Source organism: Copadichromis virginalis, linkage group LG7 (genome assembly GCF_057382275.1).
Source record: "Copadichromis virginalis isolate Kocher_CV1m ecotype Utaka linkage group LG7, C_Virginalis_male_GT1.1, whole genome shotgun sequence".
Taxonomy (NCBI): Eukaryota; Metazoa; Chordata; class Actinopteri; order Cichliformes; family Cichlidae; genus Copadichromis; species Copadichromis virginalis.
This window is the reverse complement of record NC_140624.1, coordinates 32,253,763-32,276,388: the sequence shown is the minus strand read 5'-3', so window position 1 is coordinate 32,276,388 and position 22,626 is coordinate 32,253,763. Positions and strand designations below refer to the sequence as shown.

General features: G+C 40.6%; 1 protein-coding gene across 1 annotated transcript in view; it reads right to left on the bottom strand.

Annotated features, from left to right (window-relative positions):
- Positions 1-21,691, bottom strand: part of dcc (DCC netrin 1 receptor) — a 145,666-nt gene extending 123,975 nt beyond the window's left edge. Inside the window, exons 1-2 of the mRNA XM_085461002.1 lie at positions 21,592-21,691; positions 10,508-10,781 (exon numbers count right to left, since the gene is read on the bottom strand). Of these exons, the coding sequence (XP_085317128.1) occupies positions 10,508-10,781; positions 21,592-21,691 (374 nt within the window). The remainder of the gene's footprint in view (positions 1-10,507; positions 10,782-21,591) is intronic.
- Positions 21,692-22,626: the final 935 nt, after the last annotated feature.

Below are 22,626 nucleotides of genomic sequence, written 5' to 3'. Positions count from 1 at the left end.
TTAAAGAAAACACAAAAGGTGAGTGGAGTTCTCGGGGTATATAAATCCATGTTTTTTTTTTTCCAAGGCTGCCGAGTAAAAAGGCAGCGACACAAAGCTGTATGTGGAGGTAACCAGCAGGCTGGATACAGAGTGAACTCTGTTTGGCCTTGAAAAGGCCACCGTGTGAGGGCAGTAAGTCGGCTCGAACAGGAATAACCCACGGAGAGAGAAAAAAATAGTTCTTCCTCTGCTTACATCTTTACTGAGTCCTTCTCATCTTGCTGGCCTTTCTTGGTCATTTTTTCCCACTCTCTAAGGATCTCACCTCTTTCTGTTTTTATCTCTCCCTTTCCTTACCCTCCAGAGTTTCTGCTCCACCCTAATCTCATCAGCCTTGGGGTCGCAATATAGCTGCAGTTTAGCAGCAACAACATCGCTCTCAAGTGAGACTAAATTCCACCATGGCACTAAAACCCCACCTGCACTAAACAGGCTTTCTAAATTTATAAATAGCATTATTAATTCACCACCTATTGTCCCATACTGCTGGCACATCTTACATCTTCTCGACTGTTTCTCCAGACCCTTTCATGTCTGTCACATGTGCTCAGGGTGAAACTGCTCTCATCTGTGAAAAACACATGGTGCCAGTTAGGGATGGGTATCGTTTAGGTTTTATCCGATACCGGTGCCAAACCGGTACTTTTGAAACGGTGCCGGTGCTTAAACGGTGCTTAAAGAATGGAGAACACAAAATTGGTCCAAAAACCTCTCATGTTCAGCTGTTTTTTTGTAAAAAGATAACAATGTTAGCCTTTTCTGCAGCTATAGGGGATTTATGGCATCACTCTTGGCTGGAAGCAGTGCTTAAACAATGGAAAAAAACACAAACTTTGTCCAAAAAACCTCTCATGTTTAGCTGTTTTCCACTTTTTCTTTGGTCATTTTAGCCTTTTTGGCCAGGGTGAAGGGAGCATCTGCCATCAAACAAGAAGACAGCCGCATGTAGCTATGATGATGTTTACTAGTTCACCTTACATGCATTAATGTAATAACGTGGTTAGCCTACTCAATGTAAATTACACACGAACAACATTAAGCTACTCACGCAGAGAAGAACGGCTGCTGCTGCCATCATCATTTCTGCTACACTGGCAGGGCTAGGGGCCAGGACTCTCCTCTTCGTGTTTTTGGGGGATGTTGCTAACTCCGGGTCCGATAACAGGCAACCCACCCGCAGTAGATGTGCTCGATGTGAGGTCTCGCAGCAAGCTATCAAATACGGCCCATTTCTCGGCTTTTAAAAAAAACGCTATGCATCGCCAGGTGTTTCATCGGATTTGAGGTGTTACCTCCTTTGACAGTATCACAGTATCAGCTTAAAGCACTTGTTGCTGCTGAGTTTGCATATTTTGATGTGAAGTACAGCCAGACTTTTGACCGCTTCGCCTTGGACATTTTTAATCTGTAGCTCTGCTCTAAAAGAACGTACGTACCTGGGCCCGCCTACTATCCTCGGAAACGTAAAATGATTGGCTAGAATCTAAAGTGTATCACAGCTCAGGAAAAAAAAGCACCGAAATAAAGCACCGAAATGTGCGCTGCTTTTTGGTCTGGTTACTACCGTTTATATCAGAACTGGTGCCATCCCTAGTGCCAGTGGTGGATGTGACAATACTGCTATTCGAAATGCCAATCGGGCCTACTAGAGCAGAGTTTCCCAAATGGTGTGCCATGGAAGATTATCTGGTTCCACCTGTTTAGTACTCAGCATGAGTAACGGGCAGAACAATTATATTCTCTTCCACTAAAGGGCAGTACAATTACTTGCTCTAATTAAATGGGTTGCCAACTGCCAGTAAAAGAGAAGAAGACGAAGAAGAAATTACATAATAGTCATGCTGTGAGACTACGCAGTGTGTAATAGCAATAGATAAATATTTGAAAAGAGAAAGCAGTCAGTCTGACCTGGGTCCCGGAGAAAGTTTTGACCCAGATGAAAGCCCTAGCATGAGTAGTGGTTAGAAAAAAACAAAAAAGGTATACTGCGGACAAACCGAGCCAATTCTGCTACACCTGGTGCGTGGGGAAAAATGATCAATATGCTTTTTGTAACACTTTTGTTTGGTGGTGTGCCGTGTGATTTTTCTAATGTGAAATATGTGCTGTGGCTCCAAAAGGTTGGGAAACACTGCACTAGAGGATGTCAGGCCCTCGGGTCACCATCATGAAGTCAGTTTCTAATTGACTGGTTGGAGACATTCACAGCAGTGGCCTGCTGGAGGTCATTTTGTAGCTCTGGCAGTGCTCGTCCAGTTCCTCCTTGCATAAAAGAGCAGATACTGGTCCTGCTGATAGATTAAGGACCTTCTATGGCCCTGTCCAGCTCTCCTGGGGTAACTGTTTATCTCCTTGAATATCCCCCATGCTCTGGAGACTGTGCTGGGAGGCACAGCCAACCTTCTGTCACTGGCACATATTGATGTGCAATCCTGGAGGAGACTACCAGTGCAACATAGGCTCCAGGTGTCACCTCATGCCCTAGACCATAGCCAAAAAAAAAACTAGTGAAAAAAAACAGTCATAAAAAATGAAAAGGGAAAAATGTCAGTGGCCTCCACCAGCAAAACCATTCCTACTTTGGGGGTTGAGGCATTGCTATCCCTCTAGTGCACCTGTTGTTAATTTTAATAACACCAAAGCTGTAACTGATTAACAACCCATCCACTATATAACGGACCAGATCAATAATTCAGCAGTTTAACTGACTTGATACTATACACTGATTAAGTAGTGAGGAATTTTTGATCAGCGTATAAACAACAACAAAAGCTTCCATAGACATTGACATTTACAAAATCCTGTTTCTGTGCCTCAAACTGATCATTTCGCTCGTCACCATGCTGATGTTTTATAAATGAACATAATTTTGCATTAAATAAGACCTGAAGTAAACAGCTGAGACCTTAAACCAGGGGTCCCCAATTCCAGTCCACGAGGGCCGGTGTCCCGGCAGGTTTTAGATGTGTCCCTGATCCATCCATCCATCCATCCATTCGCTTCCGCTTATCCTTTTCAGGGTCGCGGGGGGCACTGGAGCCTATCCCAGCTGTCATAGGGCGAGAGGCAGGGTACACCCTGGACAGGTCACCAGTCTGTCGCAGGGCCAACACACAGGGACAGACAACCATTCGCACTCACATTCATACCTAGTGACAATTTGGATTATCCAATTAACCTATCCCCACAAGCTGCATGTCTTTGGACGGTGGGAGGAAGCCGGAGTACCCGGAGGGAACCCACGCAAACACGGGGAGAACATGCAAACTCCACACAGAACGACCCCGGCCTGATGTTGGAATTGAACTCAGGACCTTCTTGCTGTGCGGCAACAGTGCTAACCACCGTGCCACCGTGTCCCTGATCCATCACAGCTAATTTAAATGGATAAATTACCTCCTCGACATGTCTTGAAGTTCTCCAGAGGCCTGGTAATGAACTAATCATGTGATTCAGGTGTGTTGACCCAGGGTGAGATCTAAAACATGCAGGGGCACCAGCCCTCGTAGACTGTGATTGGGGACCCCTGCCTTAAACCTAATATGAATTGCTTTACTGAAGCATTCATGAAGTGTGAAACAGGCTCATTTTCTCATAGACAAACAGAGGCTAAACAATGTAACTTCTTTTTGCAGCCAGAGGACTCACCCAGTGTTGACCATTAAAAAGAATCCCGTCTTAAGGCACTTTTGAACAGGCTTCATTATTCAGACACAGAGAGACTATGTATTTGATTTGACGGCAGCTTTGCAAAGTATTGGTAGTGCTGTATACAACTTTATTACAGTTAACAGATGGGCCTTTTCCAAATGTAATTGGAGGAATTTCCTTCCTTATTTTGAGACTATAAGTGAGATAGTGTGGGTATACAGCAAAAAGACCTATTCAGATCAAATGGAAATCGTTGTTCATATGTGGTTTCCATTTCTCTTGGTTATATGCGTACTTTTCAGTCACTTCAGTTTCCCCATGCTGTCAAAATCACATCATTCAAAATTGCATTGTCACTATTGTACAATAATCTATCTGCCGGCGTTCTCTGCCAATCTGCTCCTAGTTCATCTAAGTTTCCTGTGATATCTCACTCTGCCCTTCCAGCCATCTAATGTGCAGCCCTCCTTGTGAGCTGGGACATCTCATCCAAAGTCTCTATGGGCCATTTGCTGTCTCCGCTCTGCTACCACTACCAACATTGAGACAGAGCAGTTTTCCTACTTTCATTTTGGGATTCTGCACAAAAATGTCATTCCTCACTGTAGTCCAGCAGCCACAAATTTATGTCTAAATGTGACAATACATGCTATTTTCTCCAAATGCTATCTCCTTATTTAAGTGTGGTATTAATCAAAGTTATGGCAATAGCTACTAAACCCAACAATATAAATGACAGTCCTTCATTACATTAAGACATTTTAACAATGCCAATGTACCAATGCCAATATATATATATATATATATATTTAATTTTTTTGATATACCAGGGGATATCCCAATACCCCTTTTTGTCAGGTCTTGTATTAGTACTTATCTTGGTACAATTAAATACCAGAAATGTGTCAAAGGGATTTACATCCACTGCAACTTGAAGATCAGAATTATATCATCTCAACTCTCAACTCAAACTATTTTGTATTATTTTTTCACCATTTTGCTATTTCAACAAGCATGTAGTAAACGATATAGAGACATCTTTGTTGATCCACTACTTTGACCCAAGGAGCTTTATATTGTAAGATAAAGACCCACAGTATTAGAGAGAAACCCAAACTAGCAAATGAACCCCTGTAGTTGGTAACAGTGGGAAGGAAAAACTCCCTTTTAACAGGAAGAAACTTCAAGCAGAACTAGGCTCAGGTATTGGAAGTCATCTGGCGTGACTGGTTGGGGTTGAGGGGAGGGATACAGGGCAAACGACACACTGTGGAAGAGAACCAGAGACTAATAATGACTAACATTAAGTTTCAATACCTGTCAGGTGGGTTAACTGAAGTGAAACCTATAGTAGTTCCTGTCAAAGGCTTTAGGCTACATTTAACTGTGCATCTTATTGGTCTCACAGCATCTATGTATAAGGACGTGTTCTAATTTTATTGCTAATTGAGTCCAAAATAACGGCTATTGCTGGGGAACATTAAGAGAGAAAGAAAAGAGAAAGGAGTACCGGTAGGTATCATTGGCATGTAAAATGATGGTAATTATGAGAACCCTAACATATCCTGAAAATAACAATAATCAGTATGACCTGCTCTGGAAAGAGGTGTGATGACTCGTATGGATGTCTACTCAAAACATCTTTTCATCCTTCTGCCTTCTTTCTTTTCCATTTTCTTTCTTGATCTGCCCAGATATTTCTCTATTTTGCTGTCAATATATTTCCAGGAAGTCATTACAGCTGACAAAAAAAGTCATTCTCACCCTTCCCCCCCAGCCAATTCCCCTTCTTTTGTAATCTTTCATTGTTTTCTCTCTCAGTCTCCCTCCCCTCTCATTTTCTGCAAGTTATTAGCACTGACAAAACCCATCTCGGCATTTTTCTCAAAGTCATTAGAACTGACAAAACCTCTGCCTCTATTCCTTCTGTAAGTCATTAGGACTGACAGAATCTCTCTATCGAATCGTTTCATGACACAAACTTCAGTGGCTCTTTTGTCCAGCCTACCGTTCAGAGGCCCAGAGCTCTGCAGGCCTAGATTGTCTCTGAGGTAACAAAGCTTAAAAGCCTGGATGTGAAAGCCTTCAGCTGGAGCCCCGACTGTCAGAGGTAACCATTTAACACCAGCAGGGGAGTCACCAATGTGTCACCCAGAGCTTTTTCTACTCAGTGCTTTGAGCTGCTGTGTGCACCAGAGCCGTGATCTAAGAAATGCACTGTTGTCTTTTACACACTGTTAGTATAAAACTCTGTACCATCAGACTTTTATCCCTTTATAAGCTAACAACTGCTAAATCAGGATCTTGGTTGCAGATGCCTTTGAGTCAACAACTTGAGTTTGTCTATCTTTTTCAGCCGAGTAAGCAGCAAGTCTCTGTAAAACAATGTCACTGCTGGCCAGTTTGTTCCAGGCAAAAATACCTCATCCACTTCTTATTGGATAATATAGAGACTTTATACAGATATTAATGTGCGTGGGCACATCCTGGTTGCCAGAGGATGTGCCCACGCAGCTCTACCAATCTGCAGATAGTTCATTTGGAGCCACAAGACATGACTTCAGGATTTGTGTGAAATGTCTTGGCAATTACTTTATAATGACATGGCATCTTACCAAAGATAAGACCAATAACTGAAACTAACACCACTGAGTAACAATAGCCATGTGCTACATTTCACGATTATTAATATGCAAACTAGGGCTGTGCGATATGACCAAAATCTCATATCCCAATATAAGACATTTATCATCCTGACAACGATATATATCACAAAAATTTTACACTTTCTGTAAATTCTGGGAATATAGGGAAACTCGAGTTGCGTGAAATGTTTTCAGCTTGGCGTTGTGTACCTGGAGTCCAGTTCTTTGACCAATGCATGAAACTGAATATTTTTAGATATAAGTTTGTAAGTTTGTGCCATTTTCTTTGTCAGTATTTATTACACGGTGTGCTGCGGGGAAAAGCATGAGTCTAAGGTTTATTTTGAGCACCTGATGTCTCTTTTTTTGCTTCTCATCCATAAACTCTCTCCATACTCTTTTACGTGACTCTTGCGTAGGTGGTAGAAGAGGTTTGCGGTGTTTGAGTCTGAGGTGGGGATGGTTTCTTGCATAATTTTAGTCCATGTCAGACTTTTCATAACCAAACCATCAAGACGATGAAAAAATATTGCAGTAAACAATTTATTTTGCGACACTACGAAACAAACGATAGGGTAATATGAAACGATTGACGTTTTCATATCGTCATCCGATATATATCGCTATATCGAACAGCCCTAACGTAAACTGTCATGACCAGTGAATAGTGGTTATGAGTACTATTCATAGAGAGTTAGAGGTTGCCTGCAATCACAGCATTATATGGTGGTTACAATTTGCATTCTTTTACCCATTATATTACATATATTAAAATTTTTGGCGTTGTGCATTTTGGGGTTTGAAAGCCACAGAAATGTTCAGTGTTTTAAAAAAGCGCATCTCAGCTTTTCTGTCACATATGGGGTCACCAAATCGTTTTGCTTATGCAATGATTCTCTTTCTTCAATCCTTTATCACCTTGACCGTTCTTTAGGCGAGGAGATATTTTTCACCATCTTACAATACTGTGATTACATCGTTTCCCCACCTGAACTAAGCATTTATGGCTCTTGTAACTTTGCAAATGAAGATTTTTTAAACATATATATGCAAATAAAGAATTAAAATGTATACTTTAATAGTTATCCAGTTAATCCATTTTCAAAGAAATAATCAGAAAGGGGTTCATCTCTCATGCTTCTCTTTTTAAAATTCTCCTTTTGTTTAAATAACAATAAGTAAAATATTCTAGGAAAAACATTGGGATCTGGGAAATTGCGTCAAGGATTTCCACCTTGTTTTTCTTGCTACTATCACCCAAACCCCAAATCCTACGTCTAGTTAGGTGCAGGATTGTGTCTGTGTCTATAGAGCTTGTAACTATAAAGCCAAAGTTGGGTGTCTTTCAGCTAGAGGAGCTGAATGAGAACTTATGGTTGTGTGAGAGATAGGAGATAATACATATTATAATATTAGCATTGCTTGAGAGATGTTTTTTTCACTTTATGATTGAAGGTTTCTCTAATTAGAACAATTAATCAGTTGATTTTTATTGTTTTCTCATAGTGTCTGTATAGCTGTTGATTTTCTTATTTTCCTATGTGAACATTGATTAAATTGCTATTGATTCTCCCTAGCTGCTTCTACCCTATTACAGTCAACACAATTCATTTATATGAGCACTGATAAAAAAATGACCAGGCTTAGTTAGGACCAGGTTTAAGTGCTGTTGGCAGCCTTCGTAGACATTTACTATTACCGTATTTTCCGCACTATAAGGCGCACTTAAAATCCTTTAATTTTCTCCCCCCCAAAAAATCGACAGTGCACCTTATAATCTGGTGCGCCTTATCTATGAATTCTGGCTGTGTTTACTGACCTCGAACCGATTTTATGTGGTACACTGCGCTAAAAAATCTGTCAAAAAATGTTTCAGTAGTACTTTGCTAAGCTACGAAGCCGTACCGCTTAATGGATTGTCTGAGTGTTTTGGCTACCGTAGTCATGAGCCTCGCAGCTCAGAGTAATCTGGGTCCAAAACTCCGTCCGCATCATGTCCCAAACTAACACTGTGTAAATTCTTTCATCTTTAATAAAATGATCAGTGTTTCTGCTTTACTAGGTGTAACAATTAAGTTTAACATCCAGGCATCCATGAAAACAGAATTTATAAAATTTAACGAAATTAGAAGTTAGCAGGAAGTTAGCAGGAAGTTAGCTTGCTGGTTTCACTAGTTACCTAAGCATGATATATCATGTTCTGACTAAGAGACTGCTGGAAAAAAATAAAACGTACAGCTCTGCTATCACTTCCAACATGAATGAAGACAGAAAACTACACAATAGTGACGTTTGTAGGGTTACTGAAGTTAGGTTAGGCTAGATGATATATAATGCTGTTGTCACGGTCCTGGGTCTCCTGACCCAGCGTTTTTAGTTCCTTGTGATGTTTGTATTATTGTACTTGTGTGAGTTATTCTATGGTTTCTAGTTTCGATCCCTTGCCCTTCATGTTTCTCTGTGTCCCCTCTGTTCTGTGTAGTCTGTGTCTGCATGTTTGAGTTCCCCTCTGTGTCTTTCGGTTCTTAGAGTCCTCTGCCTTATGGTTTATGTCTCTGTGTTTCTTAGTTGCTGTCTCCACTGTGTCAAGTTTGCGTCTCTGTGTGATACTTCCTGTTTTACTTTGATGGTCCGTGTCTTATGTAAATGTGTCCTGCTTTGCTTGTCTCGTCAGTCCTGATTTCTCCCAGCTGTGCCCTCCTTCTGTGTCTCATTCCCCTCGTTACTTCCTAGTGTATTTAAACCCTGTCTTTCTCTGAGTCAGTGTCGCGTCGTCCCGCATTCTGTGTGGATCTCCCTGTGTCTCACTGTGAGTTTAGTTTGTGAGTTTCTAGTTTAGTTTGCTTTGTATGACTTTCTCCTGCCAGCGAATAAAGCTGAGTTCTTTGTGTTTAAACCTCGTGCCTGAGTCCTGCATTTTGGGTCCAACTCCTGCCTGCCGCACAACGATTCATGACAGCTGTGCTAGTGATTGCTAGCGACACAGCTATGTTAGCATACCAAAGCATAACACAGTGAACCTGGAGAATGAACGTTAACTTTTTTCCCGATGTTTTTTTTTTTTGACAAATGCAATCGCAGTTATTAATGTAAGATAAGATAAACTTTATTAATCCCACACATGGGAAATTTGTTTTGTTACAGCAGAAAGTGGACAGTGCAAAGTTACATAGCTGGAACAACATATACTGTTGTTCCAGTGTTTATAGAGCAGCTACCAGAGAATTCAACATTAATGAATCAATGGTACGTAAGTAGAGGACGCAAGAGGAATGAGTTGAGTAAAGTTTGACTTATCTGGCTGTTTTGTTTCGTTTAACGTTCTTTATTATCCGGTGCGCCTTATGTATGAAAACCGACCTGTTTGTCAACAGTGCGCCTTATAATCCTGTGCGCCTTATGGTCCGAAAAATACGGTAATACAGTCTGTTACTACAATTAGTGGCACAGCACAAGATGTAATTGGTCAGAGAGCCAATTAAAACTACATTCTGAGACAAATGCAATAATTTACCATATCCAGAGTTATAAAAAAATACCAACTACAGTTGGTTTAAAGGGGAAAGTAACCCAAAATTATTGAAAATCAGACTTTGAACCTTTTCTCTCAACCTTTTCTTCTGTAAATTTGGCCATTTTAACATGGTTGTCTATGGGAATTTACTCACCAAGGCCCTATAACGGCCAACCTCCCGTTGTCTTAATTGTTTATCCCCATGGGGTGGCACTTATGTGACAAACATTTAAACACAACTTTAAAAAGCTGCTTTTTTTTTTTTTTTTTTTTAATTATTGTTAATCGTTGTTACTGATGGCCTACTGCGGGCACCTGTCAAATTTTTAATAAAATGAAATTTTTTCCTGTAATTGTCCATATTACCACTTCCCTCTGGATGAAGTGAAACAATAGGTCCTCCATTTCTACAATTTTGTTGTACATGCACAAGGACACTAAAGGACTATATTATTCTATTCCATAAAGGGGTAAAGATTACATTTTTTTTCCAGTGCTTCACTTCAAAGCAGTCCTGCGCATGCATACAGCCAGTTTATCTGTTGTGCTTTTAACTACAAAAATAATGCAGATTCACCGACCGTGTCAGAGCAAACAAAGACACATTTTTTAGAAAGAAAGAAATAAAGAAAAAAGAAAATCAGGCTTATCTTACCTATCGATTCCATCCTGGGAGTAATAAACACCGTAGGTTTGAACAGCTCCTCCGGTCTCCTCTGGGGGGCGCCAGCTGAGTCGGACAAATCGGCTGGACACTAGGACAGGGACCAGGTCGCGGGGGGCAGAGGGGAGGGCAACGCCTGGGCTGGGGGACACTGGTGGGGGATCAGAGGAGGAGGAGTAAGTCAAAGGGGTGCCAGAAGGAGCAGGAGAAGGGCGGGGAAGAGGAGGAGGTGTGAAGGAAGGTAGATTCTGAGTGGGCGTGGGCTCTGTTAACAGTTCATCCAGGGAAGGGAGGGGAAAGCAAAGGAAAGGAGAAGCAGGGAAAAGGATGGGGGACGACGGGGGGGAGGTGGAGGGGAGGTGCGGGAGGCGAGCAAAGGAGACAGAGCAAAGAAAAAAAACAACAAAAAGAGCAAAGGACAGATGAGATGAGCAGATAAGGAACGGAAAAGACGTGGAAGAGACAAAAAGGAAGAAAAGAAGGAAGAAGAGTGGTAAAGAAGATCTCAGCCAAGAAGAAAAAGCAGCAGAGCATCTGAAGAGCTTAGTTATCAATCAGATATCAAACAGATATCAGTCATCTGAATGTTAACACTGTTTTAATGCCATGACATTAAAACACACATGGTATATTAATTTTATGTGAAAATGATCCTTTAAAGTTCCTACTCTTCTCACAATGTTCAGTTCAGTTCTCAGAAGATGAAAACAAATCTGAATTCTTATGAATGTGTTATGAATGAATTGAATTCTTATGAATATGAACCATTTCTCTGCAATAAACACTCTTTTCCAAAGATGAGTGATTTCTCAATCAGATAGATTTTTTTTTATTATTTTGTTGTTTCAGCAACATTAAATTTAAAAAGGGTACTTTTGAGTTAAAATATATATTTATAATTTTAATAAATGACAAATTAAAAAGGCATGAACTTTTTTTTGTATCGAAAAAATACCGAACCGTGACACCAAAGTATCAGCCGAATCGAACCGTGAATTTTTTGTATCGTTGCACCCCTATTAGATATATCATACGACACACACACAGTGATATTTGAGAAGTGAAATGAAGTTTATTGGATTTACAGAAAGTGTGCAATAATTTTTAAAACAAAATCAGGCAGGTGCATAAATTTGGGCACCACAAAAAAAGAAATGAAATCAATATTTAGTAGATCTGCCTTTTGCAGAAATCACAGCCTCTAAACGCTTCCTGTAGGTTCCAATGAGAGTCTGGATTGTGGTTGAAGGTATTTTGGACCATTCCTCTTTACAAAACATCTCTAGTTCATTCAGGTTTGATGGCTTCTGAGCATGGACAGCTCTCTTTAACTCACACCACAGATTTTCAATAATATTCAGGTCTGGGGACTGAGATGGCCATTGCAGAATGTTGTACTTGCTCCTCTGCATGAATGCCTTAGTGGATTTTGAGCAGTGTTTTGGGTCGTTGTCTTGTTGAAAGATCCAGCCCCGCCGCAGCTTCAGCTTTGTCACGGATTCCTGGACATTGGTCTCCAGAATCTGCTGATACTATGTGTCCCTCAACTTTGAAAAGATTCCCAGTCCCTGCACTGGCCACACAGCCCCACAGCATGATGGAACCACCACCATATTTTACTGTAGGTAGCAGGTGTTTTTCTTGGAATGCTGTGCTCTTTTTCCTCCATGCATAATGTCCTTTGTTATGCCCAAATAGCTCAGTTTTAGTTTCATCAGACCACAGCACCTTATTCCAGATTGAAGCTGGCTTGTCCAAATGTCATTTAGCAAACCTCAAGCAGCTCCGTTTGTGCTGTGGGCGGAGAAAAGGCTTCCTCTCCATCACTCTCACATACAGCATCTCCTTGTGTAAAGTGCGCCGAATGGTTGAACGATGCACAGCGACTCCATCTGCTGCAAGATGATGTTGTAGGTCTTTGGTGCTGGTCTGTGGGTTGACTCTAACTGTTCTCACCATTCGTCGCTTCTGTCTATCCGAGATTTTTCTTGGTCAGCCACTTCGAGCCTTAACCTAACTGAGCCTGTGGTCTTCCATTTTCTCAACATGTTCCTAACTGTGGAAACAGACAGCTTAAATCTCTGAGACAGCTTTCTGTATCCTTCCCCTAAACCATGATGGTGAACAATCTTTGTCTTCAGGTCATTTGAGAGTTGTTTTGAGACCCCCATGTTGCTACTCTTCAGAGTAAATTAAATGAGGAGGGAAACTGACCCCCTTAAATACTCTTTCTCATTATTGGATTCACCTGTGTATGTAGGTCAGGGGTCACTGAGCTTACCAAGCCGATTTGAGTTCCAATAATTAGTTCAAAGGTTTTGGAATCAATAAAATGACAACAGTGCCCAAATTTATGCACCTGCCTGATTTTGTTTAATTAATTATTGCACACTTTCTGTAAATCCAATAAACTTAATTTCACTTCTCAAATATCACTGTGTGTGTCTGCTATATGATATATTTAACTGACATTTTTTATTGTAACAACCAACGATTTATACAGGGAAATAATGACTATTAACAAAGTTGCCCAAACTTTTGCATCCCACTGTAATGATGATTTACTCTTGGCCATTAACACTGATTCACGTACCATTACCAAAGAGTTCATGCTGACTGTTCATGTTGAACCTTCTATTACAACTACTGCTTGACTGTAGCAGAAATCTACCCTTTATACTGTATGAATATAATCAAAGCAAAGGTGGGACAGCTGCTAATGCCATGTAGAGGTTTCTTAAGATTCAGTTCATTTTTCAAAGTCTGTACGTCTGTAGCATTTTGACTGGCAGCTGGGTATTTCTTAAACCTCTGAGGTCTATGTCATTGCTAACAAAGACCTCAAGTCTAGCCCTAGGCAATGGAAATTTGTCATTTTTGTTTTTATTAAATCGTTCTTCTCAGTCTTGGCAATCAGGGAACAAAGAAAACAATCATTCAGTCTGACACCCTTCAAAAAGATGCCATGAGTGTTATTTCCACCTGTATTATTAATATCTCCTCCTTATCGAACGTGGAAAATCTTTGAACCACAAATCTACTACACATCCAATCTCGAGAGGTATGGAAATGGAAACCAGTAACTCTTGCTCTGTGTGGTACAAGTATGAAATGCTCAGATCAGTATGAAAATATGTTACCTTGCAGATTATAAGAAAAGTAAATGAAGATGAGAATGAAATCAAGAATGACTGCTCTCCTCTGGATGTGCAGGTTACTCACATTTTACTATCTACTTGTTCAGATTCTTGGTCACTGACAGTATTCAGTATTATCTGAAACTCATTTGAGAGGTTTAAATATTCCGTATTATGTCTAAGTTTTCTTTTTTGAGCAAAAAGTAAAGTTTTTAAAAAATACAAATAAAATGAACGGCATGTTCTGGAACATTCATTTTTAGTCATTTTCTTAAATCTCTTAGACAAGTGCAGTGAAGCAGTTTAATCTCTTCTCTTCAGACTTTCACCTGTCAGCATGAAGACCACTCCATTTGTTCCAGGCTGCCTACCTGTACTTATGATTAACATTCAAATTGACCAACCACAGAATATTGCTGTGCCTCTGCGGATTTATTCAGTCAAATAATTGCTGCTGTTTCTACATGTCACTATCAAGGTTTCAGGCACACTTTCTGAACAGCTCCATCCTCCCTTTCCCAACTCCCTTCATACTTTTAATGTATCTCAGTAAAATCTCCAGTAACAGCTGTGATAGGCAATAAAATAAAGGACAATTGCTCTATGTCACAAGGCCAGTTCAATGGATAACGAGGTGACCGCCTGTGAGGTTTAAACTCATGTCATTGAGAGTCCCAAAGTCAATGCCGTAACTTAACAGGAAGTTCAAAGTCTCTATATAATTCTTAGACAAAAATAGCCACCCTGCGCAATAACGATCCTTCAGGCAAACCATTTGGACAGCAACAATTATTTGACGTCAAACCTGAGTCCAAGGTTGTGGACATGGTGTTATTTATTAAAAAGCAATTTATCAGGTTGACCTTTAGACTTGCTTATTCATGCAAGGTGAGTACCTAGACTCACCGGAATAAACGGAAAGGTTAGGGTATCTCAGATATGCACAACTGTAATGACCAGTAGAATACAAAAGTTTTCTTGAAGCTTTTTCTTGAGGCGCAAGCTTCCACTTCACTTTTCATCCAAGAAAACAATTTTTAATCTGCAGTGTGTACAGGCTCACCAAAAACTGGGAATACATAGATACAGATGGTAGCCTCAGAATTTGGCGTGAGCAGCATGAAATCATGGGCATGGACAGTGCTGGGAAAGTTGTTTGTACACACTTTTGGCCCCTTATTGACAACCAATTATGGTTTGAATTCCAAAGTCCATTTGAGTATTGTTGGTGACCATTTGGGTCCCATAATTTACCATCTTCTAATTATAAGGCATCATGTCAAAAAGAAACCTAAAGTCTCAAACTTGTCTCACCAACAGGACATTATTTGTAGATTTCAGTGGCCTCCACTATTCCTCGACTCAAACCCAGTGTCTTGAGAGGCAGTAGAGTAGGATATATGGAGAATTAGTGTGAAGAAAAGATGTTTTTTGATGACCACAACATGGATAAAACTTCCACCTTGTGGAATCCATCACACTATGAAGTCAGGTTGTTTTGTATTCAGTCTTCTATCTATCTGTATCTATAAAAATAATGAAAAGCAAACATATTCAAATGGTGCTCAGAATAGCAATTTTTAAGTGGCTACACCAGAATCTGTGCATGGATAAGTGACTTTACTATATGTTCTGGACCTTTTTCAAGGCATGCTGTAGGTGCTTATACATACACACAAACTATGTATATCCATCAACTATCAGCTGTTTTTCATCTCTGCACTAATTTCAGTTAGTTAAATACTGAAAAGAAAATAATATGTCCTCAAAGTATACCATTAGAAATGAAGAGCATATTTTCCTGTCCTACAGTGTCTGCCTCCAAGACAGGAAAAAATGAAACCATGACATACTCCCCGATGTAAAGCACACCTTAGCTGTTCAAATGTGACAAAGCTGCAGAAATAATGTTATGGTCTACAAACTTTTACACTGCTTAAAATGTATGATCTACACATTGGGCTGTGCATCGTTATTAATAGTCTTAAGATGGATTAAAAATGTTTTGGTTGATTGTTAAAATCACCGTGGTGCATCAAAATAACCCAGTTGTGTATTTCTTCTCATTTGACACAGCACTGTGTTATCAAAATAACCCATACTGGATTATTTTTAACCTGCGAGGTCTAAGTTATCATAGCATGACCCTATGTTCTCCCAAGTATAGCCAATCAGGTTACAAAGAAAATAATCAATTAAACTTACAAGTATCACAAACAATTATTATTTTTGGTTCAACAAAGTCATTTTGGTTTGCTCCAAAACTTAGAGTTGGAGCTAGGGCTGGACTAGAGTTTGGGGTCATCACATGACTTAGACCTCACTGGAGGTAGAGTATGTGTTGTACCTACAGTGGGGCAAAAAAGTATTTAGTCAGCCACCGATTGTGCAAGTTCCCCCACTTAAAATGATGACAGAGGTCAGTAATTTGCACCAGAGGTACACTTCAACTGTGAGAGACAGAATGTGAAAAAAAATCCATGAATTCACATGGTAGGATTTGTAAAGAATTTATTCGTAAATTAGGGTGGAAAATAAGTATTTAGTCACCTCAAACAAGGAAAATCTCTGGCTCTCACAGACCTGTAACGTCTTTTGTAAGAAGCTTTTCTGTCCCCCACTCATTACCTGTATGAATGGCACCTGTTTGAACTCATCATCTGTATAAAAGACACCTGTCCACAGCCTCAAACAGTCAGACTCCAAACTCCGCCATGGCCAAGACCAAAGAGCTTTCGAAGGACACCAGGAAAAGTATTGTAGACCTGCACCAGACTGGGAAGAGTGAATCTACAATAGGCAAGCAGCTTGGTGTGAAAAAATCAACTGTGGGAGCAATCATCAGAAAATGGAAGACATACAAGACCACTGATAATCTCCCTCGATCTGGGGCTCCACGCAAGATCTCATCCCGTGGGGTCAAAATGATCATGGGAACGGTGAGCAAAGATCCCAGAACCACACGGGGGGACCTGGTGAATGACCTGCAGAGAGCTGGGACCAAAGTAACAAAGGTCACCATCAGTAACACACTACAACGGCAGGGAATCAAATCCCGCAGTGCCAGACGTGTTCCGCTGCTGAAGCCAGTGCATGTCCAGGCCCGTCTGAAGTTTGCCAGAGAGCACATGGATGATACAGCAGAGGATTGGGAGAATGTCATGTGGTCAGATGAAACCAAAGTAGAACTTTTTGGTATAAACTCAACTCGTCGTGTTTGGAGGAAGAAGAATACTGAGTTGCATCCCAAGAACACCATACCTACTGTGAAGCATGGGGGTGGAAACATCACGCTATGGGGCTGTTTTTCTGCCAAGGGGACAGGACGACTGATCCGTGTTAAGGACAGAATGAATGGGGCCATGTATCGTGAGATTTTGAGCCAAAACCTCCTTCCATCAGTGAGAACTTTGAAGATGAAACCAGGCTGGGTCTTCCAACATGACAATGATCCAAAACACACCGCCCGGGCAACAAAGGAGTGGCTCTGTAAGAAGCATTTGAAAGTCCTGGAGTGGCCTAGCCAGTCTCCAGACCTCAACCCCATAGAAAATCTGTGGTGGGAGTTGAAAGTCCGTGTTGCTCGGCGACAGCCCCAAAACATCACTGCTCTCGAGAAGATCTGCATGGAGGAATGGGCCAAAATACCAGCTACTGTGTGTGCAAACCTGGTAAAGACCTATAGTAAACGTTTGACCTCTGTTATTGCCAACAAAGGTTATGTTACAAAGTATTGCGTTGTATTTTTGTTATTGACCAAATACTTATTTTCCACCCTGAATTACGAATAAATTCTTTACAAATCCTACCATGTGGATTCATGGATTTTTTTTTCACATTCTGTCTCTCACAGTTGAAGTGTACCTCTGGTGCAAATTACTGACCTCTGTCATCATTTTAGGTGGGGGAACTTGCACAATCGGTGGCTGACTAAATACTTTTTTGCCCCACTGTATAATGATTGTGGGTGAATATAGCATATTCAGGTAGGGTCCACCCTCAGACCTGCAACCATTCACAATCACAATCACACCAATGACTAATTTAGGATTACCAATTAATCTAACCGAAACGAGATGGTATGCCTTAAAAAGGAGCGGCATGTCTTCCACTGTGATCCCAAGCAAGCATTTAGACAACACGCTAACTCCACAGAGAAAGGCCCAGACTGGATTTAAGTCCAGGACCTCTTGCTCTAATTCAACAGTGCTAACCTGTACAACTATCCCACCCCATATTAAAGCATACCATGTTTTATTAGTTTATTGTTTAATTCTAATTTGGACCATGATTTACAAAATGAACATTATCATCAAGTTTCTGAGACGTGGTTTTGAACTCAAAACAAAATTCACTCACGATCTCCACCAAAAAAGGTTTTAAGTCTAACACTCATTTTAACTCATGAGGTTAAAGAGCCTCAGCTGGTATTAGAAAGCCCTGAAACTACCATTTGAGACCTAGAACTCATCAGGAAAGAGGTTACAGACCAAGGGAACTAAAGAGCCACACTTCTAAGGTACATCTATCTTTTCAGTCTATGGTTTAACCACTTAACATCCTCCAAGTGTTTGGCTGTGTGGAATGAGCAGTGGCATTAGAACTGGGTCCATATCTACTCCCTGAACCTTTACCTGTGTGGCAAAAAAGAACTGTAAAACCAAAATGAATGTAAGAGGCTTTATTTGAAAAGTTTATGAAACTTCTGGTTCAACATGAGGTGAAAATGTCACCTTACCCCTATATCTAAGTGGATGTTAAGAGGTTAGCCCAACCTTAATCGTACCGCTAACCCACTTCTAAAAGAGGATTTATGGTCTGTGTGAAACCAAACAACAGTCTCAGTGTCTCCCTGCAGAAACTGTCAGAAACAGTTTCCCACTCTGTCTGTCATCGGAAGGACATTAAACACATTTGATTTCAGACCAGCTATCTGGGAGTCCATAACCCAGCCATTACTTAACGATAAAACCAAGTCTTAACTATTGAGCAGCCATTTGACTGTCGGTCCTGAAGAGAGGATCATCCAAAATGTTCTACAGATGCCTCAAAAACTCGAATTATTCCTTGCAAAGATAAGCGCGCGCACACACACACACACACACACTCACGCACGCCTAGACAAACACACACACTCACAGTTTAGATGGATGGTGTGTTCATATCACCACTTCAACAATAAAAGTGCAGTGACCTATATACTGTACCTATGTGTGAAGGGTAATTATGGAAAGATGTCATCTCTCAACAACTCCTAACTGAAAGCTACTCATGTGAAACTAAACTGATACCATCAAATGTCACAACTCCTCTCCTCGCCATTCCTCCGTCATAAGCTGAGAGAAATCCAATTTATCCCCGCGGTCAGAGGTCGCGACTCCCCACAGAGTCTTTAAATGCTTTTGTCCATCCACACTTGTCAATAAAGCTTCACTGACTTTGCAAGCGCACATTTCACACTTTATGGTGCAATGAAATGAAAGAGGGAAGCAAGAGAAAGACAGACAATCAAGGAGAAAATGGAGGAAATGCTGTAGAAAAAAGGGGGAATGAAAACAAGGATAGTGAAATAAAAGAAGAAGAAGAAGTAATACAGATGCAATAATATGAAAATGGGAAAAGAAAATTCAAGATGGTAGAAGGTAGTAAGAAAATACAGAAGATAAAGAAAAGGGAGAGGATGAAAGGAGAAGAAGGGAAGAAGCAAGAAACGGAGAAGGAAAAACAAGACTGAGAGGGAAAGCAAAAGAAAGATCAGAGGGGAAAAAGAAGCACAGTGCGAAACGGAGGAGTTTTAACACACCTCCTCTTGACTCTGTGAGATGAGATTTCAGGGTGTGAAGGGCGGATTTGTTCCCGCTCGGTGACCCAGCCAAAAAAACTGAGCCGACGCTGCGCAGTAAAGCGTCACTCTCTGCTGAAAATAGACGGGTGGGCTAAATAATAGAGTCAGACACCACAGAAGAAGAGCAGGAAAACAATCTGAATAAGTGCTGAAAATTACACTGCAGTCTGTCCTGCGACAGATGATACCTGTGCACGCACACACGCATACACAAACACACACACAAAGAGCCTCTGTCCATTTCCTACAAGCTGCTCTGCATTTATATTGTTTCTGCTGCCTGGATGATCTTTAGGGGAGTTTGTTTTCAGCTCTGAGGATTCTACACCCAAGATATCAGACCTTTGCGTGTCTGTATTGCATATATGGATTATTTCAAAAGACAATGCACTGGAGTATTATAACTCATACATGCAGCACAGAGGCAAAACAGAGTGTGCTACACTTAAGATGCTATTCAGAAACCGAGGATTTAGATTTCATCTGCTTCAGCATTTATTGTTTTACCCTGTTACAGGATCCGACAGGTTACCAGCTACCCTTCTAGTGACTTGGTATTCTTTAAAAAGCTTATTTTCTGTCAACAAAACACAACAAACAACCAAAGCAGCAATTTAACCACTTAACTGTTCTCTGACTTATGAATTATAAAAATAAAAACTGCGTTTATTTGAACAGCAGAATTTTCATTATTTTCTTCAACAGTTTAAAACCCTAAAATACTCAATTTACAAATAAATATTAGCTTCACAAGGTGCCTTAAAATAAAAAATAGACCCTATCTGATACTCAGTTTGAGTCACAACAGCAGTGCAATGCAGACGTACCAGCGCCCTGCAAGTATAAAAGCTTTGGTCATGTTTGAAGCCTAAAAAAAGTACATCAGGTAAAACTGAGCTTTTTGGTAATTAACTGTTAAACTTAGTGCATCATAAAAACAACGCTCAGTGTACTGTTCGAGGGAACACTGAGGTCAGAGCAATATAGGTGGAGTTCGAATCACGTCTGTCTTTTTCCTTCTTTTTTCTCAACAGCTTTAACAGATCTGTAAAGCTTATGAAGCACACACCAAATGGAAGCTGTGTTTAGACACAGTGCTGACCATCAATAAGCAAAGCGACTGCTACCAGTCAGACATGATGTACTCAAATTCTTCCAAGAATGGGTTTTTCCTCCTGTGACTTTGATGCAAACTTGTATCCATTAATTACTTTATCAATTTTCTTCCATTTTGCTTCCCTCTTGTTTTTATTCACTATGGAGGTCACACAATGCAGATTTATCTGACTTTGACCACAGCGCCTGCAAAAGCTCCCAAATTGAACGCAGTGATGACTTTGGGTTATGCTCAGTAACGGCAACAGCTTGTTATTGTGCAGGACAAACTATGGAAAATAACTGTTTTCTGAGAATGACAGAACAGGTGCTGCATCCCGTGTGAAAACTTATTTTCATACAAGCACTGTACATTTGATTTTTTCCTTCATTTTGAAATAACTTTTATTCAGCCTCCTTCAGATTCATCAGGGAAACTCACAACGTGACTCACAACTGATAAAAAGTGCTGTGGTGTTGTGAGTAGGTGAAGAGGTTATAGGAACACAAAACAAAATAGGAAATTTTTTTACCAATAGCTCTGATGCACAAGTGTGTACAAGGCCAGCTGCACGCAGGACATGTAACAGATAAGAGACTGTGAAGCCCACATGGAGAGGAAACACTTTTCTATGGAAGGGTCAGCTCTAACCTCCCCTCTGCTTTGACACTCCAAAGGATAAGTGGTTATGGATAATGGATGCAGACAACATAAAACTCACTCGCAGCAAAGCAAAATATGGCTGCTAACATTCTAAAAATCAATTTACCTCATCACTGAAACCCAAACCAATCATCCCAGGGGACTCCTAAGAATAGGCCTATTAATGTGCGCATAAATCATAAAATATATCCATGCATGTCACACACAATTAAATTAAATCAAATTGGGGTGGAGGAGAGGGGGAAGGGGGTGAATCTGACCATTGATCCATACGCTTATATATGTAGGACATCCACTATTACAACCATTAATAGCCTAACAGAGAGGCCCAGACCTCTCTCTCTCCAGCCACCTCCTCCAGCCCCTGCAGGGTGGACACTGAGCCATTCCAAAGAGTCGCCCTCAGGAGGCGTCCTAGTGGGCATCCTGGTCATTTTGGCCTGTATGTGTACCTGTGAGTGCTGACGTTCTCATTAAGATCTTTGAGTTTTCAGTGGGTCACTATCCATTAGACTGTTTATTCCTGTTGAGTGCAGCATAAGCCACCTCACCTGGCTACTTCCAGTGTGGAGGCCTCACCAATGACTGAGCTCCTCACCCTAAATCTATCTTCTTACACACACACACACACACACACACACACACACACACACACACACACACACACACACACACACACACACACACACACACACACTCAGACACACACACTCAGACACACACACACATCTAAGTGTCTGCTGAGGTTTAACTTCCAATGTCTTCTAATAGTTTTGGTTTGGAAAGGAGCACAAAGGGAGTGTACTCTGTCATAAATCCATCATTAACAACCAAATGCACACCTTTATGTGTAATGTCTGGTTCCTTGTAAGAGAAACTAAAGGATTTGGTGCTGTTTTATTTCACTTCACACCCATTAACACTGTATTTGCAAAAAAGAGTTTTTTGGGGGTTTTGTTTTTAGTCATTTAGCATATTCACTCCTTTTCATTGAAGACTATCTTGTGAGTGCCCCTTGCTGTGCTATAGAGGTAGCTATTGCAGCATCTGTACAGTGGGATAATGGCTCTCCCAGCTTGGCTCTAAATATACACACACATCTAAAAATGCTGTGAAAATGTATATATGTATAAATATGAAAATGTACTTTTGCTTCTGTCTGTGTTTTCGTTTTGTCAGCATTTTATTCTGGCAATTCAGCTGGCATCATTGAACCCTCCAGTGCCTTATGCATGTTCACAGTTCTTAATCTGTGTTCACAAGAAAACCTGCTTCACTGACCCGCTAAGGCTTCATATTAGAATCTGCAAACCTCTTTAAAGTCAACCTCATAAGCTTCTCAATATTTTCTCATTTGGTTCTCATCTCA